The 26,936-nt window shown below is 46.6% G+C and overlaps 1 protein-coding gene across 13 annotated transcripts in view; it reads right to left on the reverse strand.

Moving 5' to 3' along the window:
- TENM2 (teneurin transmembrane protein 2) overlaps positions 1-26,936 on the reverse strand; it is a 2,693,686-nt gene that overhangs the window by 52,602 nt on the left and 2,614,148 nt on the right. For all 13 annotated transcript variants that reach the window (XM_036224946.1, XM_036224945.1, XM_016151441.2 and 10 more), the window contains 6 exons: positions 14,553-14,763; positions 11,383-11,502; positions 8,011-8,272; positions 6,999-7,266; positions 1,570-1,713; positions 863-1,112 (listed from right to left, as the gene is read on the reverse strand). In XM_036224946.1, the coding sequence (XP_036080839.1) occupies positions 863-1,112; positions 1,570-1,713; positions 6,999-7,266; positions 8,011-8,272; positions 11,383-11,502; positions 14,553-14,763 (1,255 nt within the window). The remainder of the gene's footprint in view (positions 1-862; positions 1,113-1,569; positions 1,714-6,998; positions 7,267-8,010; positions 8,273-11,382; positions 11,503-14,552; positions 14,764-26,936) is intronic.

A 26,936-nucleotide genomic window follows, 5' to 3' on the forward strand; every position in this document is an offset into this window, starting at 1 on the left:
GTTCCCACTTTTTCCCCCTTGTCAGAAAGTCCCTGGCATGGTACAGATTCTCCAAATATTTGTTGAATAAACTTTCTCCCTTATTTATAGATGTTATTTCTCCTTTTACTTTCTCAGGCAGAGAGTTTCCAAGAGACTTTATCCAGCACGGAGGGTCCTGGACGTCAGGGTGAGTGGAAAGCCACAGCCGGGGGGATCTACCAGGGGTGGGCCGAAGTGAGCCAGCATGGCCCACGCGGCAGTTCTAACCACATCCTGGTGAACGTGCAAAGATCTGGAGATTTACAGAGAGCTAGCACATAGAGGTGGCTCGAAACAAACGTTTGAATTAGTGAATGAACATTAGTGTTTCTTGACCTTTGATGTGCACTGGAATCTCCTACAGAGCTTGTCAAAGATAAAAGGTGCCATGACCTGCCTCTAGACCTACCGAATCACTGCCTCTGGGGGTGGGGTCCAGAGAGCTGTATTTTTTAAGAAGTGCCACTTTAGAAACCGTAGAAATGAACCAACAGCTTAAAGTAGTGGTTCTGTCACTGGTGTGTGTTAGAGTCACATGTGGAGGTTTTCTAAAATACAGCTCGCTGGGTCGCACCCCAACCACCATGGCTGAAAGCATTCATTCACCTTTGTCTGTAAGTCAGGTGTTAACAATGGTATCAAACATGAGTGTGGTGTTTTACGGATACACAAAGCTTCTCCCCAGATCCTGATTTGATTCTGGGCCTAGGTTTCAAATCTCAGCCCATCACACAAAACATATATTCCCTGGAGAACCCCAAAGGCAGCCGCCATGAACCCAGCGAAGCGTCACGGCCGCGAGAGCAAGAGAGCGGCAGAGGCTCCCTGCGTGGCCGCTTACCGTAACTCCAGGATGCTGGTCACGTTCCGAGAGGGAACGATGCGCCGGATGTAATTGAAGTCACCAACGAAGAGGCTCCCGTCGACCCCAACAGCCAGAGCTACCGGGGCCAGCAGCTTGTTGCCTTCGGCAAGGCCATTGCAGCTGGGACAGGAAATGCTCCGGCGGCGGCCGTTGCCCATGACGCTGGTGATGATGGCAGGCTGCTGAGTCAGGAACTGGTTCTCCCCGGTGCCCTTGTGTAGGATCCCTGGGGTGGGCGGCAAGTGAGGGTGGTTACTGCAGCCCTTCGGGAGCGGGGGGTGGGGGGGACGCTTGTATCAGCCCACTGAGGGTCAGGGGAAGTGACCGAGAAAAGAGAAATGGGATGGAACTTCCACCTTGGGGAACTCCCCTGTTTCCTCACGATGCCAGAGAGCGGTAAAGGGATGGCTAAGCCCCAAGCCTGTGACTTTGGGTAAGATAATGCTTGTAGAGACGATTGAAGAATCATGAGGTACGGGAAGGCAGATGGACTTGTTAAACCAGCCCAACACTCTTTCTCTTTGACATTTAAAAGGGGAAGATGGGAAAACCTATGAGTATTTTGGGCATTTGATGAAAAATGGCTGAGGGAAAGGAGGGGCTACCACTTAAATGTCAAGGCCGGAGAGAAGGTTTGGGGGAGAGACTGGGCTGTATCAGAGAAAGGAAGTGTGCTCACGTACCACTTTTCACGTTGAGGATGTGATGTTTGTCCAGGGACCAGCCGCCGAGGTTGGAAGGGTCCAGCTCGAATCCCTGAAGGAGGGCTGTCCTTTTCTCCCACAGGATTAGACTGGGACAGGTCTCATATTCAAATCCAACAGACACTGAGAGACAAAAGGGGGTGTGGCAGGGTGGGAGGCAAAGAGAGTGGACTTGATTATTCCTGAGCTCTCAGGCAGGGCGCCGAGAAACACGTGTTTGCGGTAATACAGATTCCGTTCCCAAAACTCAAGGAGGTGGGCTGATTGCTTTTCTCCTCGTGACTCCACACAATATTAAATTCAAATTTCAAGCTGAACTCAACCTTGAAACTTTACACAGTGGTATTCTGTGGGGATGGAAAGACCTTTCCAAAGAAGAGCTAGCTTTCAAAAATGACCCCAGTGATGTAGAGGGAGGAGATGAACCACTTAAAAACCAACACGACGCTCCTTCCGAGATGCATAGGAGACTGTTGCTCTCAGACTGCTGTTCACGGCGTGCATTATTATATTTTGTGTTATTTATTTTCACTCACTGGAGAAAGGCCTATGGAAGCTTCGTGGCTCATTTATAAGGAGATTCTGGAGGCAAGAGCCTGTGTAAGTTAAGACCCTTAGTATGCTGGGTCAGGATTCCAGCAAGCGCTAAGTGAGGCAGGCACGGGGAACAGAATCCAGAAACTGCAAAGATCCCGTACTTGCCACATGGACAAACGGGAGAGAGAGGCAGGAGATGGAGGACTCTGGGCCTACCTCTGCTCCAGCTACATTTCCTCATGACTTCATCTCCCCGTGCGTAAAATGGAACGAGCAAAGTCTTAATTTCTCAGAGAGATGTGGTAAGGGCAGACGAGACAAAATACCGAGATGCCATACATCTTTAATTGGAACACTGTTTTAGAAATATGAGGCATTGTTATTATTGTCGTTCCTACCACATTAAATTCTTAACTATGCGTGTCACCTTTGGGGATTCTCCACAGCTTCTTTTAAATCCTGAGATATGGAGTGTCTATATGAATGGAAGATATGTTTTATCTTCTTCTTTTTTTTTTTTTTTTTTGTAAGAACGTGAATTTCCTAGCTTGTCTTCTGAAAATTCCAAGAAACAATGACTGACCTAGTAGCAAAGAGAATTGCTAGTGTCTGGCTTGTGACCTTGAAATATTATTTTTCATTAAAAGGAATCAGGGCTCTTTGAAGAAATGGTCAGAGCGAGAAATAAACAAGATGAGACCGAGCCATTTTATCATACCAGATAGAAAGCAAGGAGTACAAATCTTCTGGGGTCATGTTGAAAAAATTTAGGCGTCAGCTTAAAGAGGCTTCCATGATCAAAGATGGGACACTTTGACCATTAGTAAAGATAACTCCAATAAATTAAAATATTAGAGACATTTCATTCTATGAATTCATAATGGTATTTAAAGAAACATTAACTTGCCATCATTAGAGTATGTTAAAAAACTGACGTTATATTGAAAACTAATAAATAAAAGGAAAGAATCAAACATATATATATCCTTACTTTCTTATTTGAACCATACCTCAAATAACCAAGTAGTTAATGAGAAATCATCTCTATACAAAGGTATTCTAGCTGATAAATAAAGAACAATGGAATTAAAATGTCAATTTGCAATCCCTAATGACCCAATGGATCTAGGCAATGAGCATCAATGGCTGCTAAAAGCACAAAAGGACAGACAAGTTGACATTAGGTGTCTCCTAAGGGAAGAAGACAGCACCACTTATCAAGTTGCCCTGCTTAAAAATAGTAAAAGAATAAAATACCTAGGAGTAAATTTAACCAAGGAGGTGAAAGACCTGTCTATACACTAAACCTATAAGACACTGATGAAAGAAACTGAAGAAGACATCGATAAATGGAAAGATATTCAATGCTCGTGGATTAAAAGCAGCAATATTATTAAAATGTCCTTACCGTTTAAAGCAATCTACAGAGTCAATGCAATCTCTATCGAAACACCGATAGTATTTTCCATGGAAATAGAACAAACAATCCTAAAATTTGTGTGGAGCCACAAAAGATCATGAATCGACAAAGAAATCTTGAGACAGAATAAAGCTGGAGGCATCCTGCTCCTTGATTTAAAACTATATTACAAAGCTATAGTATTCAAAACAGTACGGAATTATTGGCATAAAAACAGACACGTAGATCAATGGAACCAAACAGAGAGCTCAGAAATAAACCCACGTCTGTATGGTCAATTAATCTGCAAAAAAGGAGCCAAGAATATGCAATGGGGAAAACATAGCATCTTCAATAAATGGTGTTGGGAAAAACTGGATAGCCACATGCAAAAAGATGAAACTGGACACCTATCTTACACCATACACAAAAATTAACTTAAAATGGAGTAAAGATTTAAACGTAAACCTCAAACCATGTTAGAAGAAAACATAGGTGGTAAGTTGCTTGACATTGATCTTGGTGATGATTTTTTGGTTTTGACCAAAAGGAAAGGCAACAAAAGAAAAAAAAATCAACAAGTGGGACTACATTTAACTAAAAAGCTGCTGCACAGCAAAGGAAACCATCGACAAAATGAAAAGACAATCCACTGAATGGACAAAAATATATGCAATCGTGTATCTGATATGGGGTTAACAGCAAAATATATAAAGAACTCATATAAATTCGATAGCAAAACCCCAAAAGGTCCCACTGAAAAATGGGCAGAGGACCTGAATAGACATGTTTCCAAAGAAGACATATAAAAGGCCGACGGGGACACGAAAAGGTGCGCTTCACATCACGAATGATAAGGGAAATGCAAGTCAAAACCCCGACGCAACACCACCTCACCCCTGTCAGAATGCCTGTTCTCAAAAAGGTAACAAATGAGTGCTGGAGAGGACGTGGAGGAAAGGGAACCCTTGGGCACCGTCCGTGGGAATGCGAAATGGCGCCGCCACGATGGAAAACGGTATGGAAGTTCCTCAAAAAATTAAAAATAGAACTACCTTATGAGCCAACAATTCCACTTCTGGGTATTTACCCAAAGAAAACAAAAACACTAACTCAAAAAGATATACGCATCCCGGTATTCATTGCAGCCTTATAATAGTCAACATATGGAAAAAACTTAAGTGTGTATCAGTGGATGAATGAATAAAGAGGATGTAGAACATATATACAACGCAATATTATTCTGCCATAAAAATATAAAATATTGCCACTTGCAAAAACATAGACGGACCTTGAGGGCATTATGCTAACTGAAATAAATCAGACAGAGAAAGACAAATACTGTATGATCTCACTTATATGTGGAATTACAAAATAAACACCAAAAACAAGCTCATAGACACAGAGAACAGACTCATGGTTGACAGAGGTGGGGGATGGGTATAATGGGTGAAGGGAGTCAAAAGGTATAAACTTTCAGTTATGAAACAAATAAATCCTGGTGACGTAATATCCAGCATGTCAACTGTAGTTCATAATATTATATTGCATGCTTGAAAGTTGCCAAGAGAGTAAATCTTAAAAGTTCTCATCACGAGAAAAAAAACTTTTATAATTGTATATGGTGACAGACGTTAACTAGACTTACTGTGTGATTATTTCACAATATATGCAAATATCAAATCATGTTGTACATCTGAAACTAATATGTTGCATGTCAATTATACCTTGATTTTAAAAAGTTCAAATAGTTTAAATAAATAAAAATAAAAACAGAACCTCAACCTGAGAAAGTCTTAAGATCTACTTCTCAATTTACAGGAGATACAGAGCAGAGAAGTATGTTGAACAGCCCAGGTGTGCAGTCAAAAATGAACCAGGTTTTGTGAGATTCTATGGGCAAACACCACAGTTTCTTCAACGAATAAATCATAAAACATAAAAATTAGAGCTAGAAATGGAAGGGAAAACCATAGATTAAAAATACAAGAGAAATCAACCAATTGCAAAAAGTGGATTTTATTAGGCTTCCGATTCAAAGTATTAATGTTTTATGATATTTATAAGATAATTGAATTATTCAACAAAGATGGGCTGACATTAAGAAATTATTGTTTTGTTTATTGTGATATTGTTGCTACGCTTTTAAAGTGTTTTTTTAGAGACACATAGTGAAATATTACGGATGAGGCGATATGCTATCTGGGACTTGCTTCAGAAAAAAAAAAGGGAGGCCAGGGAGTGGATGAGGGTATGGACAAAACAAGACTCATCATGAGGCGATAATGGCAGAAGCTGGGGTACATGGGGTGCATTGTAATATGCAGTCTACTTTTTGATGCTGGCTATTTTGATATTGGCTATTCAATATACTAGTTACCCTGGTAACTTTTTACTATCTTCATTAAGTTATTAACTCCAATTTCTGATGAAGCAGACCACGAGGGCCATATCCTGAGCACGTTTAACCTGTTAGGTGAGTGACTTTAGGCAAATTCCTTACCCTCTCCCGTGGTCTCAGGTGCACAGTGTGGATTATGAGGGTGCTTACTTGATAGGGTTACTGAGAGGTTACCCAAGGCAAAGGGTTTGTCACAACACTCTGCAGAAGGGAGTGTCTGATAAACACTGGCTGCCAATCACAGCGAAAATTTCCAAGTTTGCAGGTTTCTTATTTTGGTAACTTATGACAGTTCTTGAAAATTACAAGCCTGTCGCTAAAAAATAATACAGGCATCTGGATTTTAATTAATTAATTTCTGCAAGTAGGAAAATCTACGGGTAGGTCGATATTAACCCACGGCTCTCAACTCTTCAAAAACGTAACGGGAAGACACGTCTCTTACGGTGGGCTTTCATAAGTAGGGATGGGGTGTGGATGGGGTCCGTGTGATTCCCCTCAGAGGCAAAGCCTGGAGCACGGCATGCGTTTTTCAGATTTCCCCAGCCCCGTGTTCCGATTCTCGCAGAGCCCTCCGTGCCACTTGCAAGTGCTCACTCTGGAACCTGAGCTAGCCCTGCCCACCCCTCTCCCCCCGTCTCGAACAGTCTTGTCTGCTAACATTTCAGCCACATGGGCCTTCTCTTTGTCCTTCAAACATACCTCGCTCTTCCTTCTTTTTCTCTTTCTTTTTTTTTTTTTTTGGCCAGGAAAAGAATGCTCTTTTCCTGATTTTCACATGGCTTCTTGTCATTCAAGCCTGTGCTTAAATGTCACCGGCTGAGGAGCCTTCCCTGAATGCCTTCAAGATCACTTGCCCCTCCTCCCCAGTATATATCACTTATTTTTATTTTTGGTATTTTCTTGCCCAGTCTATTATCTCAACTAGGAAGAGGACTCTTGTCAATCAAACCACTTGGATTCCTATATACTAGAATAGTGCTTGGCACATACCAGAAACTCAATAAATATTGGTCGAATTAATGCACGACTGAATCCAAGCATCAATAAGGGGAGGAAACCGAAACATACCGACAGCGTCAGAGAGTCCGTACACCCGTTGGCCGTATGCGTCCGTCTTGTCCCAGATGAAGGTGTAGGCCAGGTTGGAAGAGGCCTGGAACGATTTCTGGAAGAGGTGCCCTTCTACAGCTACCATCAGATGCACCTTGATGAGGTTCAGGGGCACTGTGGACTGGGTCATGGTGATCTTCAGCAGCGACTTGTAGCCCGCGGTCCTGGAGCTCAGGTAGCGAAGCTTCACGTTGGAACCCGGGAGCTCGATTTCCTCGTGGAGAACCTGCAGAGGAGACACCGGTGCACATGCTGCGTCGAGCGCGCCCAGGCCGGCGGGCTGCTCGGGACCCCGAGGCCGCCTGGCTGCTGCCACTCTCACCGGGGCATCGCGCCTTACGTGGGGCGCAAGAACCACTTCCCAAGGCCAAGGAAAAGAACGAGACGCCCCAAACCTTAGCCTACATTGTGGAGCGAAGGGGCCGAGATTATGATTTTTGGATTAATAATTATTCTTGGTCACCGTTGTGTTTCTTTTTAAAAACCACGCTGTTGGCAAAAGATGTAAATAAGAACAGCAGGCTTTATTGCTAGCTGCATGCAAGGAGGCCATGAGAGGCTGTAATTATATGAACCTGCAACTTCCACTGACAATTGGTATAAAACAACAGGGAGGCAATAATGTAACATGCCCTCTGTTAAAGCTCCTCTTATCATGTATCTCTGTGACTAACAGGAACACAAAGCGATTTGCAGGGGGTTGCACATGTGTATATTGTCTTTATTTTATTTTAAAAGCTGCGGTGATTGCCAAAGGCTTGAACAACTATCTAGAAACATCTGGAATGTCCAGGAAAGATTAGGTTTTCTCTTCGGTGGCAATAAATTCTATTGTGCCCCTGCTTTTTGTCCCTCTCCCTAAGACTGGCTTCTAGCCCGCCCAGGAAGGAGATGTGGTAGGAGGCACTTGGCCAGCCAGGTTTGGTCACGGCAGTACTGAGTGTAGTCCCCTGGGGCCCGCCATTTCTACCTGGGTCTCAGGCACGATGGGATTCTGCCCAGGGGCAGCGCTGAAGAAGGTGGACAACGGGGACGAGATAATGATCGGATCCGGCCGGACAAAGCCGCTGAGGTCACAGCTGGGGATGGAGTTCTCCTCGGTCTTCATCACCAGGGTGTCCATGGCGTAGAAGCTGTTCCACGGCAGCCACACGGTGCGCTCCTGGCTCATGAAGGGGGCTCGCTCAAAGTGCAGCGTCAGCGAGGCGCCCCCGTTGGCGATCAGGTCGAACCTGCAGGGGAGGTAAGCGGGCTCACTGAGAGGGCTGCGCGCGCCTTCCCACGGGGCGGGCACTCCGGCCTCTGCATGGCAGGAGGAGATCGGCGTTGGCTTCGGGGGCCGTTGGGCTGGTTGGAACCCAGACTCTACCCCTTACTAGCTGTGTGGCTGTGGGCAAGTTACCAACCCTCTCCGAGCCCAAGTCTCTTCATCTATGACATGGGAATAATCATAGTGAGGTCACAGGGTCGTTGCGAGAATGAAATATCACGACGAAGGCAGAGCATGGGTCAGCAAGCTAGGTCCCTGAGCTACACCTGGCCTGCCACCTGTTTAAAAAAAAGTTTGATTGGAATAAAGCATGCCCATGCATGGATGTATTTCCTCCGGCTGTTTCTGAGCTGCAGCGTCAGAGCCGAGCAGTTGTAATGCAAACCCCACGGCATGCAAAGCCGAAAACGTTCACTGTCTGGCCCTTCACAGAAAATGTTCCCCTTTCCTCACGTAAAACACTTAGCATCATGCTAGGCTAATAAATAGTGGAGTCGTCATGACACGGTGCTGGGACGCGGGGAGGGGCTCATTAAGCTTTCTTCTCGATAGCCTTCACTGTTTCTGATTTTTTTGTTTGTTTGTTTCACTTTTTTTTTTTTTTGAGCTATAATTGACATAGAACATCGCATTACTTTTAGGTGGACAAAATCAGTGGTCCCCAACCTTTTTGGCACCAGGGACCGGTGGCTTCTATGAGAATCTAACACCTGATGATCTGAGGTGGAGCCGAGGCGGTGATGCTAGCGCTGGGGAGCGGCTGCAGGTACAGAGGAAGCTTCCCTTGCTGACCCCACTGCTCACCTCCTGCCGTGCAGCCCAGTTCCTAACAGGCCATAAACCAGTACTGGTCCACAGCCCGGTGGCTGGGGACCCCCGTACAAAATGATCTGATATTTGTACTATTGTGAACTGATCAGCACGAGACGTCTGGGTTCCATCACAACATGTAGTTATAGGAACTGTTTCCTGGCGACGAAACTTTAAAGATCTGCTCTCTTAGCAACTTTCGAATGTACAGTACAGTATGACTGACCTTAGCCACCGTGCTGTACGTTACATTCCCAGGACTTATCTATCTCATATTTGGAAGTGTGTACCTTTTGACCACCCTCAGCCATTTTGGCCTGTTTCTGATATTTTTGACAATCATTTTTTAAACTGTATTCCTGTTTGTTCCTCAGGAGTTGGATGAAGGTACATGTCTAGTAAAATAAAGGTAGTTCTTTCGCAGTTGACAGGAAAGAGGGAGGTTAATGGAGAGAGGTCTCTCGGTTTTAAGGTTCATCCTCCACTGGGATCTGAACTCTTGGAGGGCAGTGCTGCTGTCTTGCTCATTTCAGAATCTCCAGCAGCCAACAGAGTGCCTGAATCACAGTAAAAACTCGATGAAGATATATAAACCCGCTGGCTTCGCCCCATTTTAACACTTCAGGTGTTTTTTTTTTTTTTTTTTTTTAATAGACATAATACGAACAAAGGCAGAGCACATGAATATTGAGATAAATGTCAGAGCATGCACATTGCAACACTGTGTTTATTACGTTAATCTGTTTACGTAGTTGGTGTGGGGCGAGCTCACTGCTGGGGATGGTTATATAGGACACAGAAGAGCGTCCAATGTTTTAAAGTGAAACTGATCCTAGCCGGTGTGACAGAATCGGATCTTTGGCGTCTGGTGCACACACCCGCCACTATCCCACAGATTGTGGGGCTCCCCGGAGCACTCCCGAACGCTTCCTGTCTCTTTCATGGCTTTGCAACCTGACCAAGCTGAAGGGTCAGCAATCCGGGAGGCTGAACAGATTTGGGCCACAATAAGTGAGAAAGCATCTAAGAGGGATGTGGTAGCAGGAGGTGGGGACAGATAGCAGGCCGAGGACTCAGAACTGTCCTCCTGCGTTGCCACAGGACTTTGCAGGGCCGGGACACTAGGTTCTAAGAATGAAGAAGGCACAGAGCAGCTCTGCGTCGCACACGGTGCTACTGCTTAAGAGGATTAGACTTGGCCGCGGGAATGTGTAAGTGAGGTATCGGAAACTTAGTGAATATTGACAATTTGATATGATTCCACTGATGCTTCTTTGGGTTTCACAGGTGGGGATATGAGGCGAGGGCCACTGTGGGCTGATAATTTCTGAAACTACCTGCCAGGCTAAGGGCATTAGAGATTAAAGCCAGACTCTTCACCAGAGAAAGGCCAAGAATTACAGTCCTTATCTGTGTGATACGTCTACAATTTTCCAGGCTCTTGTTTTATAGAAAAAGTGTTGCATTTGATTTATAACAACGGTCTCCTCTTCCATTTGAAATAGAAGGTAATAGTTTTGTTGTTGTTGTTATTGTTTATTTGTTTGTTTATTCCTTTAGCCCACAGTGGGTGAGTGCTTTCCCCTTCCCACAGATTTCTTTTCTTCTTCTTACCTTTTCCTTAAAATTTCGACTTCATGACAATGGATTGAGGGAACCACAGAGCTTTCATCTTGGGGAGGGGGGCTGCACGGGTGTGTGTTTCCAATCAGGAGATAATAGGGAAAAGGTTGCCTTTTTCACACAGCAGGGGGACAGCTAAGTGTATTTAATTAGACTTCTCTGATTACATCCCACCTTCTCAAAAGACGAGCAAAAACAACACCGCTCCTAAAGCCACAGATGAAAGCAGAAGGGGTTCGCCACAGGACACTGCCTCACGCGGATCCTTGTCACCCTGTGATGCCTTTGATTTAAAATACGAGTTGCCAAGAGCTGTTTTCCTTTCTTTTTTTCCCCTAAAATCACCCCTTCCCCCAATCTTACCCCCGACACATTCAAAAGCATTTACCTGACATGGAAAAAAAAGAGAATGGTGGCTGTTCTAGTTATTTTTTAATTTTCGATACAATACCGAAAAGCAAAAAATATCTCTGGGGCATGCGGGGGCGGGGGGGGGGGGAGGCGGACCTCGCTGAGGCCTGGTCTGGTGGGCGTTCCAGTCCACGATGGGAAGCCACGCGGGTCCAAGCCAGTGGCACCATCTGTCTCTTTGTCTGCACCCCAAGTCCTGAGTAAGTAGGGCCCCGCAAATCTACTCACGTGCCATCTTGGCGAGTTATGGTGTAGCCATATTTTGGGTACTTGACAAATGACACATTCACACCAACCAGGGGAGTTCCGTCTGTAGTTACTACTTGGCCTCGGATGAGAGAAACCAAGCTGAGAGAGAGAAAACAAAACAAAACCAGAAAACGATATGGGTCTTTGAGACACACACAAGAGAACAAGGTCACAGGTCGTCGAGTTCCCCATGCCCACTGCCAGCGCCCCCACCCCCACCCCCATCCCCATCCCTATCCGGTCCCTACGGCCAGGAGAAGACTTTCAATATTAACTTCTGCCTCATGTGATCACACCTCAGAGCGGGGCGGGCGAGAGGCTGTGTCAATGCCCGCCTCCCCTGACGAGCAAAACTGACGATGTGTAGGGGGATGTCGGGGGGGACGACATCGAGGGGCAGCATCTCCAGTCGCTGGGCTGGGCCACGGGGTCTCCTCTGCAGAGCCCCTCTCTCCTTGGCCGGGCGGCTTTTCCAGAGGCCACGTGACTTTTGCTTGGCCCACACATGTTTGTGCCTTAGCCTGGCACAGAGAGTTTGATACTTGGGTGAGAGCTTCCCCATCTGGCTACTCATTCCTGTCCTGGCTTTGGGGAGGGCAATGTCCCTCTTCTCCTCCAGGCCGGGATGTCAGAGGAAGCAGCGTGGAGCACACGCAGGTTTATTATGAGGCTGGGACATTTTCATCCGTTGATTTTGCTGCCCTTTAAGAGCAAAATTTCTCACAATCCCTGACAGCCTGAGGAAAAGAGAAGATTGGGGATTTTCTTCTTTTTATTTTTATTTTTTTTCCTGGCAGAATTATCTTGGATTCTGGATTCCATGTAATTATATATTACTCTTATATCAAATCCCTGCTATCTTGACAGCAAATCCCACACAACTTTTTTTCACTGTTAAACTCCCCTCTCTCTAGGTCACAGTAAGTAGAACTTTCCAAAGAATGCCTGTATCCTTCCAGCTACTTCCAGGCAATTCCATCAAGCAACAATATTCTCTTCAAAACCCATGCAGGGAGAATGCACACACCTCCTCTCACCTAAAGTCTCTTGACTTCATGGAGAAATGGGCTAACGGGAGGTGCCAGTTTTGCACTAAGCCCCCAGGCTGTGGGGCAGATCTGCAGCTGTATTCTCACCCTTCAAGCCACTGGACAATTTGGCAAAGACAGAGAGGTTCTCAGACTTCCAGGTTCCTGGACACACTCCCAATTTCTGGACTAGGTAATCAAGCTGACCTGTTCTTTGCCAGAATCCTGTCCAAACCTGCTCGATTTTTTGGACTGCACTTAATTCTGCAATCCCAGGTGACCCTACAACCGAAGGGATGCTTTCTCCAAGTCCCTCTCTTTTTATTAGCAATCCCCCCAACGGTTCAACTCCAACCCTCGGATGATCTCAGGAGGGTTTAGACTGTTCCACTGACAGCTCTAATTGCCTGCTACGGGCTGCCTAACAAATGAATCCCATTTTTGGCTGGTTCCAACCACAATGCTAGAGTCTTTTGAAAGTGGGAAACTAATTTATGCAAATAATTCTTTTGTTCAATTTTTGTTTCCTTATCTTAGCTCCAACGAAGATTTCTTTCAGGCCTTCCCAGACATAATTTTAAAATCAATGATGTGTGTTGTTGACCACAAGCTACAAAGTGCTTGTGATGAGAAAACAAAATTGGGAGTGCCTCCCACGGTGAGGGTGGTCCCCCTTCTTTTTTATACAACTGTTATTTCTTGTAAATCTTTCTTGTAGCACAAGGCTCTGCAGAGCACCATAAGGAAAAAAAGGAGCTGGGCCGCCTATGATTTCTACCCCTTATTTTTCTAATTCTTCATTGCTGCTCGCTTCCTACCATTTAGAGGCAGTCAATTCGCAGAAAGGATTCAGCTAAGACATGCTATCAGTTCATTTCTATTTATGATTATTGATGTGTAACAATTATCACATTATCTAGATAGTGAGATCTGCTCTATAAATTATAGTGGTGGAGTCAAGGCATTTTAGTTATTTTTGTATGCCATTATCTAGGGGAAATGCCTTCTTAGAAGTCTTGGATCGAGGTTTTTTTTTTTTTTTACTCTAGTTTTGTCCCTCATTATTTGTCAGACAATGACACCCTGAAATTAACATGCGTGTCGAACCTCAACCTAAGTTTTAGAGTAACATCGTGTGTTTCTGAATTACGTATCCATGCCAACGTGCTGGACGTGGGCTCATTTGGGTGCTGGTACTGACTGCCACCTTCAGAGTGGCAGAGAGGGTAGGGTCCACCAAATATTCCCGCCTGCTCTCCTGCATCTTGGCTCGAGGGGTCGCCTGGAAGTGGTAAGTATTGGTGGGGAGCATAAGATTCGATTTGAAGGAACAGGTGGAGAAAGAAGAGGGGAAGGAGAGCATCAGGAAATTACTGGATTTGGGGTAGAAATAAAATGTTAAAGGGAAGCTGATCGAAACAGTGCAAGGGCCTTCGAAAGATGTATTTACAGTAAACTAAATACAAACCAAACTGAAATGCTATGGACTAGCACGAGGGCTGATCTGGAGTCTCTGGCGATGGGAATCGTGTTCATAGTGAAAAGAAGACATCCCTGCAGGATCTCTGTCTCAGAACTAGGATTTAACAAGCAGACGAAATACCTTTTTGGTCAGAGTTTATTGTTTCTTTTATTGTTTTTTTTTGAGGAGCCCTTGTATTAAAATAATATTACTGTATGTGGTATATCCTATACCTAAATTTACCAATCAAGAAAATGAAGCCGATGAGGTTTAATAATTTGCAAACTATGACAGAGCTTGGGGATGTCATAGGGGCTGAAATAGAAGAGGTGTTAATTACAAGAGGAGACTTAAAACGATAACAATAATGTCAAAAGTAATAGATCATAAAAGTGATCTAAAAACCAGGCAATCAACGGGGGGCTCCGGCAGGACTAGGTTAAAGGTGACCAAACCAAACCTCACCGAGAGACCAGGACTGCTCTGGAGCGTGACCCACAGAGAGGAACGGGGCCTCTGATGAGCCAGAGCAGGGAGCTACCCGGCTGGGGTCATTTCCAGGCCAGCTGGGCCCACGGGAAAACCAGGAGCACTTCCTGCTGATCTGACAGGAAGGGACCCAGTGACCCCAGTGGCCTGCAGGGACAGAGGGCGCCTACCTGCTGTTGAAGGGGTTGTCTCCGGGAATGATGTGGGTGCTGTCTTTGCCTGCCAAGAGCTTGATGCGGTCGTAGAAGGACTTCACTGCGGGTGAGTCTGTCTGGCCCTGCTGAATGATGTCCAGGGGGTCCCGGGACCCCCGGCAGAGCAGGCTGTTCTGACAGGCTGACTGCAGGCAGCAGTCAGGGTCCAGGCAGTCCACCAGGCCATCTGGAAGGGCAGAGGACAGCCCGTCAGTGGATTTCACAAAACTAAGCTGCTCACAGGTGTTAACACCTTTGTCCCGGGCACCATCCCAGGGGCCCGATTTGGCAGATTTCACACAACAGTCCCGGTGAAATTCCGATATGTACGCATAGAAAATAAAAGGCTGAGAGGAAATAATTAAAAATGTTGACAAATGGTTATCCCCACGTAGTAGATTAGTGTTTGCCTTCATTTTTCTTTTCTGGAATTTCTACTTTTTCGAGAATGAGCAACTATTATTTGAGTGGCTGGAAATAAAAACGAATACTCTGCTTTTAAACAACACAGCACACATACACAAAACACGCCTGTAGCCGGTTTTCAGGGGCTGGTGCTAATGGGCGCATGAGTAGTCAGAACGCACGGGACTCTAACTCCCGTTTTAATAGAGAAAAACATTCCGTCTCTCTCCCTCTAAACCAGGGAAGGCATTGCTGACCAGCTGAGAACCAGATGCGCTGACTTTTATATTTTCTTGGAAATGTGGAGAAATGACTTTGGCTCGAGCGCCCCGAAATTAAGCCATGCATTCACCCAGTTGCTTCTGGTGCTACCTGGCCACATACCTGCAGGAACGTAAACACCCTGATTGACTTGCCTGGATTCCTGTCCCTACATCTCTTTTCTGGGCTGTTCCCTATTTGCTCACCCACCATTCAACAAATATTTGAGTGCCAGCCATGTTCTAGAAATCAAACAGGGAACAAAGAACAAATGATGGCATCTGTCCTTAAGGAGCTGACAATATAGTGGGGGAAACAGGTATGACTCATCCTTTCAGACCCAGGCTAGGTGTGGCCTCCTCTTCCAGGAAGCCTTCCTGATGATGGCCCTGGGTAGGTAAGGTATTCCTGTTCTGTGTACCATCAAATCAGAGATTCTCGGAGAATGGATCTGCATCAAAAGACTGTGAGACTCAAGGGCCTATCCCAGACCTCCCCAGCAAGAGCCTCCAGGAGCAGGTCCGGGAACCTGCATCTTAAACACGATTCTTAGGTGATTCTAATGCACCATCGAATTTAGAAACAATTGTTAATGCCAACTTCCTTGGTGTAGGATTAATTATGTCTATATGCTCGTCGTCCTATCTGGAAAATAAGCTCTTTGAAGAGGAGCACAGTGTCTCATTTGTTTCTACACTCATGTCTTTCTTAGTGCCCACCGCAGACTTGGACACTCAACAAATGTTTGTTGAATGAATAACTGACCGTTTCCTATTCCTCACTTGTCTGCTTGGGCTGAGGATGGGAATATTTAGGGCAGTGTATGCTTCTTGGAATTCTCTGTTAGAATGGATTAGTTGGACAGCCCTGAATCACTCTGCTGGGAACTGATTGAACACACGGTGGATGAGCTTGGAGACTAACTTGCCTGCATCTCCTGGATTTGATAGCAAGGCATTTTGGGGACATAATTAGCATAGAAACGTGTACTCAAACCCTGGGCTATGACTTGACAAACACTTGTACTGGAACGCTGAATCAGGGGCCTGGTTATGTGCTTTAGATTTACTACAGTGTAATTTTTTTTTTGGCATTACTTTTCTCGTTTGGTTCTGCTAATGAAATTGAAATATGTAATTTTACCAAAGTTCCACTGTAATTTAGCAATTAATGTACAATTATTTTAATGCATTACTTTCTTCTTAGCAAACAAACAAATTAGGAGGTTGCGTGTTTTGCTCAGCTTTAAATTACTAAAACTAGCCTCTCATTTTCCACATGGGCAAATGTTGCTCGTGTGCCTCATAACGCATTTAGGTTTACAAAATTTCCTAGAAATGCAGATACAGGAGGGTGAGCAGGCACACATGCTTTAAATTTAGAGACTTTCTAAGTCGGGGCTCTGAAAACCTCAGCCTGATGTGTCAGTGGAATCGGGTGCTCCCCAGGGCCTAGCAAATCTCAGATCCAAGAAACAGCTTTGCGGAATTTTATCAGGAATTTTATGCGGAGGCACCATTTCAGACCCATGTTCCGATCAGCCAGTGGGTCCCAGGGCCCTTCGGAGAACAGCAAAGAGAAAAGCAAGCGTCATATTCTGAGTTTTACGTCACCCTCCATCGACAGAAGGAATCTATCACGGAATGCCTGCTTCGGATTGAAAAATATCCCACTGAAACATGTTGCCAGTACATCATTCAGCAGCAGCAGAAACATCGCAGGTGAGAAGAAACTCAGTTATGAGCGCAATAGAGTTTTTTTTTTTAAGGCTGCCCAGCCTCTTCCCATTAAGGAGTCCCATGCATCCCTGGTGGCCTTTCCCTCTCGAAGTTGGGCATGTGCCTCCTCGCACCCACAACCCGTTCACCACCCACCCCACATGGCTGGCTTGAGGACCTCAGCGGGCTCAAAGAATAAGTTAAGACAGTTTTCCAATTAAGCACTTAAACGTTTTCCTCCTCTAACCCCCTCCAGTCCAGCCACTTGTTCCGGACTTGCGAGTGCTTCAAAAGTGTAGACCTCGGATTTCCCCAGCATTTTGTTGATTCTGGGCTTTTTATTGAAGGGCCTGTCTGGCAGGAGATGTCCTATAAACACATCGATTGCGGATGGCAAATGCTAAGAAAAAAGAAGGAGGAAAAAAAAAGCCCGTAAATGGTTTCCTCCTATGTATTTACATCTACTCGCTCCAGGGAAGCGCATTCGGGGTCCTGTGCGTTATTAAGCGTGAGCATACGTGATGCCGGTAATGACCTCATCATGGCGCGTGATTATGGGCTGCCGCCGCTCAACGCTTTCGGACGACACCGTGAACTTTAAATTGGCACTCCAATCTCCCAGTGGCCTGTCAGTCACGAGAACCGCATCTTTATGCCAGCAAGCCCCCTCGCAGGCCGTCTGACATGGCAATCTTCAGTAAATTACCCTGTCACTGACAATCTTGCAGTTATCTTGAAAACAATCAAGCAGGCAATCACACTGCTCTGAATTGCCAGTTCAGGACCCGAGAGGTTGCTGCTGTCTCCATTCAACAGGAGCACAAAAGTGGCACAGCCCTCACGGCATGGGGCGGGTCACTATTCATTCATTCATTCGTTCATTCATTCATTCACCTACCTACCTACCTACTTATGTGTCTGGTTGGATTCCCCCACGCGAGGCTGGTGAGAGAGGTCTGCAGAATCCTCAAAAGGGCCCGATTCTGATTCAGCAGTTATGGCAAAGTGACCCGGGAGGTGTCCGGCGTCTGCCTGCCATGTCCTCGTCTGCTTCTCTCCGTGCGGTGTGGCCACGGAGAATGATGTAGGTGCTTTCCGTCAGAACGCACGCTACACCGCAGCTCCGCACACAGACGTCGTGTGCTAATTGTAACGGCCATTTCAGAGACATACGGGCATGGAGGAAACATTCTGGGAAATAGGAGGTGTCTTTTTTATTGCTTTTGATAAAGAAGATCAGAGAGGATCTTCCCTGACAGTTCTGGCATGTGAAGCAAAAATCAGGTTCATGCTAAATTGAATCTTTTCACATTTGAATTCCCAAGATAAAAAGCCAAAAAATATCATAGCATCAGAGGTAAGAGTGTGGCCTAGGGAATCAGCTACTCTGGCTGTGTGATCTTAAAAAAATAATTGACCTTGCTGAACCTCAATTTCTTTGCTTTTATAACTGAGTTGTAATTGCGTATATATAACATAGGGTTATGGGATAGAAAATCAATAAATTGATATATAGAATATTGGTCTGGCATATAGTATATATTCAATGAACTGTAGGCATTACTATAACCAGAAACTCCCTGAAATGTTCAAATTTCCAGGTTATAAAAACTGAACATGAGATTAATATCCCCTGATTAGAGTTATTCACTGGTATGTGCTTATAGTAGGTTGAATCCTGGAAGGAATGCTATGTTTTCAGATAGTAAGAACTTCATAATAATTGACAGTAATAATAATTGGTATAGATCGAACAAGACTTACAGTACATATATTGACTTACACCCTCCTGTCAACCCTCCAAAGCAGAATAACTGCATTCCTTAAGCTACAGACTCCGGTTAGGGTATCTGGGTTTGACTCTCAGATCAGCTACTATCGATCTGCTGACCTTGGGCAATGAACTGCTCTGTGCCTCGGTTTCCTCATGTAGAAAAAATGAAGATGATAATGTCAACAGTGCCGTTGGGGGGATTACAACAGTTTTTACACATACAACGCTTGGTATAGTGACCGGTACACGAGTACTCCGTAAGCTGTGTCTTAGCCTCATTATCATGACATCGCTCATCCTATAGAGTTGGAAACTGTGGCTCAAGAAGCTGAGGAAGTTATCCAAGTGGCTAAGAATCAGCTTCGGATAAAAGGTAGGAAAAGGCAACCAATGAGGCCATCACCCCTGTCTTCATTATTGAAAGGAGGAGGCGCCAACTTCCCAAAGAAACTCTAAAGACAGGATAGTGGACACCCACCGACCAGGGACAGGGTGGGTGGCCATGAGATGAAATCACTTCGGAAGGCCTGTCTTCTTCCACAGCTGGGAAAGAATGTGGCTGGTTGAAGTGAGCATTTGAGAGGGAATCAGCAGGAGAAACAAGATGCCTGGGAATTAATTCCTGGCAGTGTAGGGCGCTGACAACTACATCGTTTACCTGGGAGAGTCCCCCCCCCACCCCCCATTCAGCTGCTTACTGTTGGCACAAGGTGGCACTTACTTGCTGGGCTGGCTACTGGTTTGAGTCAGCTGTTTACAGCTCCTGCCTAGTTTGCTCTCCCGGATTTTTAAAGGGGTTACTAAGCAGGTAAGAGATTTAACCTCAAAGCCTTAACTGAACACTAACTAGTAAGGCTATGCTCGGGGCGAGGGGGGCCCTGGTCATTGGGGAGGATGCAGAGAAGCCACAGAACATCGGGATGTCCCAGACCTGGCCGACGCTCGCATGTCCCTTCTGTCTGGGGAGGCTGCCTGAGTCACCGCATCACACTCAAAGGGAAGGAAGGGCTCAGGAATGAGAGGGTGTTTATTTCATTTACTTTCTTCTTTGATCTTTGTAAACTGTGCAGCTTATGGAGAATCCGGATGGAAGGATTTTGTTCAATATTTGGTGCCTTTTGTTCCCTGCAGCTTGGTATGCAAGTGACTCCCTCTGCAACCTGCATGGACTCTCCGGCTTTCTTGGGTATTAAAGGCTTCAGAGAAACATCGAAATTTACTTTTCTCGGTTTCGTTTTGTGGCAGGGTGGCACAAATCAATGCCAACAATTCACTTTATGTGCCACAGATAGCTCTGCTTGTGTCTACATGCAGCACCTGGCTGGGAACCGGTCAGCAGCTCAGATTTTTGAAATGAGCCCTGCTCTTTAAAGAGTCTATGCTGCTCCATTTATAGGATGTTTGAGACCAGGCAAAGTTAATCGATAATGGTAGAAAGCATTGACCCTGCTGAATTAGTTCTTCATGGGGTGCTACTGGCTGGGAAAAATTTAGGGGAACTTTCTGGGTGCTGGGAATGTTCTAGATCTTCACCTATTCACCTGGCTATACCAGCGAATGTATATACAAAAATTCAACAAGGTGTGTATTAAAGATTATGCACTTTATATACTTGCTAACAGATTGACTTCAGTCAACCTCTGTGTGCTCTGCCTTTCCCATTTACAAAGCGGGCATGGCAATGATGATGATGGTGATGACGATACCACACAGGAGCATTGGGAGGGTTAAGTAAAATAATCCATGTAAGGTACTCAGAACATTCGTGAGCACCTATCAACCTACTAGGCGCCTCTCAGTCATTTCTATGTTCTTCCTTCTTTTCGGCCTCATCTAGATTTGTTTATCACACAGAGTGAGGTACTTGCCAATTTCTAATTTCCCCGGGAAATATACGGGGAATCCAGGTGGTGAGCCCAATAAATCCTAGGGTCGTTTTTGAGATCAGTTGATGATAGAGGAGGTGGACAACTAATGAAGCAAGGGAGAGAAGGGAAGTGGCAAGAAGTTGGGGCAAGGAGAAAGAAACCGTAGTGATGGGAAGGAAGGAGGAGCGGCGGGGGCAGAGGGCCCTTTCATTTCGCTGGCTGGAAAAGGTCAAAGGCCAGAGACTCATATGAAGGTGCTCTTGGGTAAAAAGAAATATGGCAACCATGGGATTCGTTTTGCCTTAGGAGTTATTCTGTTTTAAGGTAAGCTCTTGCACGACCATGCCTAACATGTGTGGAGCCCCTGGAAAATGTTCTTTGGCTAGGTCCCAGTCCATATAAACTATTTGAGTTGCCCAAATCAGTATATCAGCATCATTCTGACAGCCTGATCTCACATGATTTTGCTAAACAAACAAACAAAAAAATGCCTCTAGCCAGTAGGAGCAATCTAACCACCAAACTGCCCTCTGGAATTGAGGCTGGGCACTGGGCCTTGAGATATCTCATTATGCAAATACCTAGACATCTCAGGGCATCTGGTCAACCTCACATGCATGGGGCTGGACGTGAGGGATGTTAGAGGGTCAGAGAGCACCCTGAAAGAGGACCATGGCTCATGTGGGTCCTAGTCTGGGCTGGGGTACTCTTCCTAGGCAGCATTTCTGACCCTGGTCAGTCCCTGCCACTGGAGAAGCTCTTAGAAAATTTCAAGGAGGGCATTGCAAAGCTCAGGGATCCATGTGCCCAGGGTAGTGCTGGGCTCTTGGCCTAATTAGACAAACAGCTTTAGAGTCAGAGGATCTGGTTTTAAAACCTACTCCATCACTCATTAGCTACAGAATGTAACCTTGGCAAATGACTGACCTCCCGTGACTCATGCAGCTTTCCCAGCTACAGAATGGACTTAATTGCACCTACTTCACCAACGGTCATGGGGATGCTATAAGACGGTACATATGAAATGAGATGATGAAGCCATTGCTCTAACGCAGAGGAGGACCTCAATAATTGGAGGCTATTCTTAATGATATTTCCTGCTCACCACCAGGGAAGGGCACTGTTCCATTTGCATTTTACCCAACGCCTGCTGACAAGTTGGAAGTGAGGGATAATTGAAAGTATTCTGGCTTGATGTAACTAAGAAGTGAAAAGAACGGGCAAGGCTGACTTGATTTAACTTGGCAATATGAGATTAGTTCTTCATTGCCTCTGTGAGGTCTCCTGCATTGCCAACCTTTTAAAGCAATAGATTGGCTGACAGGGTGCTCATTTGGAAGGTTTCACCTGCCATTAATACTCTGGCTGCCTGATGGACCGTCGTCCTGCAGGCGTCCTCCGCTCTGCCCACGGAGCAATCTCCATTCTTAAATATTGCAAGGAGTAAAACCGTATTAGCTCTCCTTTTGGAAGGCCTGCTGGAAGTTTTCCTCTTGCTTCTTGCCAACTCTTTTTTGTCAGTCTCTGAGTTCCAAGGCCAAAGATCCTTGCTCCAAAGCACCTTCTGGCTTTTCTTATGACTTAGCAATGGAAGATCAATCATGTCCGACCAGAGATCTGGCAGAGTGGAGGCCCCGCTGAGAGCTGCTTTGCTGGCTTTCCGAGATTCAGGACGGAGGTAGCAAAGAAAGCTCAGGCTGCTTAGGAAAACCCAGGCATCGTTACCGAAGGTGGGGATACGATCCAAGTAAGTCCTCTCTTTAACATGACTCTGGCTGTACCCTGGAGTTACTGGGGCATCTGGTCCACTTCACACGCAAGCGTGGCGGTGGGGGGAGAAATTTTATGACAGTGAGCTTGTAGTGTGTGTTTTATATTTGAATCGTTTGTTACTAAAAGCCCAAACAAATGAACAACAACAACAACAACAAAACCCAACAAAACAAACAACATCTATGAAAAACCTTTTAAACCAATGCGTCTCAAATTCTAACCAGCATCGGAATCACTGGGGACCTTGTTAAAATATAAGTTTTAATTCTGTGGTGCTAAGGCGGGGCTTGAGAAACCGCAATTCTCATGGTTCCCAGGGGATGCTGGCGCTGCTGTTCTGAGCACTGTACTTCCAAAAGTCAGGCACTGAACCGCTGTTGGTCAAGGTGAGCTTCCCGAGCTCCTGCCCTGGAGTCACTTCGGTGACATTAAAATGCTGATTCCCGCTGTCTCCAGACCTACTGAGTTCCTGAGAGTGGAAACTGGGAATCTGCATCTTAAAGGAGACTCCAAAATGATTCTTTTGCTCACTAAAGCTCAAGACCTCCTGCCCTGAATGATTAAAAATACTCTTCAAATGTCCACAGTAGATCATCTGACCCGAGGGGCTAAAACAGCTTTTCCAAACTCGGTCTCCTAGGGCATGTTAATGGCAGTGGAGGTGGAACAGGAGGACAGTAGTCCCTCAGGGTCAGATGAACTACTGTGGACATCTGAAGAGTGTTTTTAATAATTCAGAGCAGGGGGCCTTGAGCTTTAGTGAGCAAAAGAGTCATTTTGGAGTCTCCTTTAAGACAGGATGACTGTGGTAAAATAGAGTTAAACTGATCTCTTTTCAGCAGGACTTCTCAGAGCCCTTGGTGTGTGAACATGCATTATGAATCTAATGCTGCAAAGGAGCACGCAGCATTTACAGATGGTCAGCCCCTTCTGTCTTGGAGGCTCTCCTTGCAATAGGCTAGTGCAATACAGGTTGGGAAGCACTTCACGAGAACACAGGGCTCTCAGTTTGGAGGCTCTGTCCTCAGGGCCAAAGCTTCGTCTACTCGATAGTCACAAATGGCAGCCCCATGCTTGACTGGCCTTTTCACAAAGTGCTGGCTTTTGGGTGGTCAGGCCCAACACAAGCCACGTCATCGCTTCTAGCATATCAGCTCAGAGCCCTGGCCCTTGGGCTCCCAGTGCCTCCCAAAGCCCATGCATTTCAGCATAGGGACCCTGTTCTAGGTGACGGCGTCCTGGGGGTCAGCAGGATGCTGAAGCATCGACAGCAGCCATGTCTAATGAGAGCTAATCGTTGGCACTTACGAAAAGCTTCCTGTAAGGCGCCAGGTACCCTGCTAAGTGCTTGACATGCCTCTCCTCATTAAATCGCCAGCAGAATTCCAGGCATCATTAGCACCTTCATTTACAGATGAGGAAAGGGACGTTCAGGGAGATTACATAGCTCACCTAAGGACAGGCAGCTTCTGCATGGCGGGCTGGGTCTGAACCCAGTTGTGCTATACTCCGGAGCCAAATCTTACATGCAGCTGCCCTGTCGGGTCTGTCGCTGCTAAACGTTCTGAACGGCCAATACACAGGGGCCACCGTGTCCGCCACCACGGCCAACTTAGTGCCTGTGCCGAGCTCTTTTACCTAAGGCAGGGCTATGTCAAACAGAAGAGGAACGATTTAAGTACCTGTGGAAGGGAGATGTCGATTTTGAAAAACCGGGATGCAGAACGTTTTCGCTGGCCGCCTGCTCCCGCTCCTAAGTTCCCCCAGCTGACACTCCTGCCCTGAGTGGGTCGCCACGTGCTCCTCTGCCAGCTGCCCACGTCCCTCTGTGCTTCCGCAGCCTGTGCCTTGCACCCTCACCCAGCCATCACCCGGCGGTGCTCATGAGAACCTTTTGAGGCGAGTCTCATGAGTTCCATGTTGTAGATGAAGAAACTGAGGCTCGGAGAGGGGAAGGGCCTTGCCCACAGTCACACACGCGTGCAAATGATGGACGAGTGATCCATGACGAATAGGCCCAATAGGACAGCCTATTCACCAGCGTAAGCTGTCCACCTCCAAAGCCTATGCTCTTGGCTTCCGCCCTCAATTCTTCCCAGGAGCCTGCGAGTAATCGCAGCATAGAAAGATCCCCTGTCCGTGCTGGAGGGCCTGAGGGGGGGAAGCTGAGGCTCCAGAAAACAGCCCCATTTAAAGGTGGCTGTTCTTTTTCTGTCTGTCTGTCTGTCTGTCTGTGCCTCTGTCTGTCTGTGTCTCCGCCTTTGGCTCTCATCCTTCCCCTCTCCCTCCCTCTGCCTTTCCTCAATCCAGACGGAGCCTCTAGGAATAATGATCTCACTCGATCTGATCCTCCCGCCCTGGGCATTCCCTGACAGGCCTCTCTGGCAGGGCCTCACCCTCGTTAGCCCAGGGCCACATTTTTTTTTTATACCTGGAGGATTTCTATCCTTGCCTCTATATCTCCCCGTCCCCCTCCTTTTTTTTTTTTTTTTTGTTACAGAAAAATAGTGACAGCAGAGAGCAGGGGCCTCTGATCTCAGCCACTGATTTCCCCAAATGTTCGCCCTCTGGCTGCAGCTTCCGGCCTCTCGCAGCCCTGCCTGCGCCTCTCCTCACCCCCACCAACCTCCGTTTCAAAGCGTCCACTGACAGGTCAGACAGAAGCAAGCTATGGCCAGTGAAGTCCAGCCTGGCAGGGGGTGGCAGCCTGGTGGGGTGCCAGACAGTGCCCTGCTGGGCCCCTCAGAAAGAAGAGGGGCTGTCACTACTGACACCTCAGAGCCATAAGCCGGAACAGCTATTTTCTGCCTGAGGAGAGGCCCTGTCTCTTGAGGGGAGGGGGGAAGGGCTGGCTCCAGAACTGAGGGAATTAGCAGGGGGCATGACGCCTCTCCTGCTGCTGCATAAGACCCCAGCCTGCCACCAGGAAGAGGGGACCACACTCCACGACCACAGTAGCCTCCTACTGGATTAGAGAAATCGAAGTACTAAGGGCTAAACATGGCCATCACCATGCCGCGGGCACTGTGCTTAGTTCTCCCTGGAGATTTTCTTTTTTAACCTTCACGTCCACTGCATGGCGCAGGCGCCAGGAGTCAGTCCTGGATGGCCAGTTATGACCTGGGGGTCCGGAGGTCTGCAACACACTTAGCTGTGTGGCCTTGGGCTAGTTATTTTACCTCTCTGAGCCTCCGTCTTCTTACCAATAAAATGGAAATGATAATCAAACCAGCTTAATAGGGCTGTTATGAAAGATTAAGTAAACCTTATGCAAAAGTGTTTAGCATATGGTAAGCATTTGTCTACTCTGGCCTTGCAGGTGGAGAGACCCAGTCTTACTGAAGTAGGGTGCTCGACAGAGTTGGGCAACTGTCAGTGATCACCCCACTACTGCATGCCTCGCCCAACGAGCCAGAGTTCGAGGGCTCAGGATTCGGTCAACAGCATCCTCAGCGGCCCGTGCCTTTCCTCTCGTCTTAGAGGACGATTACAGAGCTTGCACGCCCACCGCCATCAGCCCACAGGAAGTAGACAGACGGGGTGAGCGAAGCCGCGAGCAGAGATGAAGAGCAGCACAGCCACGTGTTCACGTCTCGCTGAAAAGAAACAGTGTATCTGACATTTGGGTTTTCCTTGCATTAATAAAATGATGTCGATGGGACATAGTGACTCGGGTGTCATTGTCTGTGTTCGTCATTTCTTTAAGAAATGTTAAAATGAAACTTATTCATCCTAAGATGATCTACTGAATAAAAGACAACTGTTTCCTATCCTAAATACGTCTCACGAAAGCTTTCGTTCATTCGATTCAATTAATGAGTCACCCAAGATAGAGTGGGACCCTGTGGCTATGGACCTAGAATTTAGAGGGGAAACAGACAATTTAAAAAGTAAATGTATAAGAGACTTTGAGAGAGTGATGGTGTTACGAAGGAGAGTAAAGCGGGGGGAAGGGTTGGACAGGGAGGCGGGAGGGGATTTGCTGCTTTAGACGGGCAGCGGCGTGGGGGGCAGGGCGAGCCAGGGACAGCGTCTCTAAAGAAGTGGCGTTTGAGTAGAAACCTAGATGCAATGAGGAAACGAGTCACGAAAACATCTGGGGGAAGAGCAGTCTGGGCAGAGGAAGACATCTGGGAAGAGCAGGTGCGGACGCCTGGGTGGGAACGCGTTTTGCGAGTTAGGGGACCCATAAGATGGTAAACGTGGGGCCCGACGAGGGAGAGGAAAAGACGGAGGAAATCGCGTTCGCGTGGAAGCAGAACGCAGTCGTGCGGAGCAAAGGAAGCATCCCGGATGCCATGCTACGGGAGGCGAGGTGCCCTGGAAGGTTTGAACAGGGGCGCGATATGGTTTGGCTTTTAAGAGGACTCAGACCGCTCTGTGTGGAAGAGACTGGAAGCTGGCGGGCCAGCAGTTGGGCAAAGTTGGCGGCATGCGCTGGGTGGAGATGGAAGGATATTAAGAAGCCACAGCGTTAATGATAAAGAATACGGAGAGGAGGGGCGGGACAAGCGTGGGGCCCCACGCCTCTGGAGCAACGCATGCGGACAAAGATGGGCGA

The sequence above is a fragment of the Rousettus aegyptiacus genome, unplaced genomic scaffold, assembly GCF_014176215.1.
Source record: "Rousettus aegyptiacus isolate mRouAeg1 unplaced genomic scaffold, mRouAeg1.p scaffold_m13_p_7, whole genome shotgun sequence".
Lineage (NCBI taxonomy): Eukaryota > Metazoa > Chordata > Mammalia > Chiroptera > Pteropodidae > Rousettus > Rousettus aegyptiacus.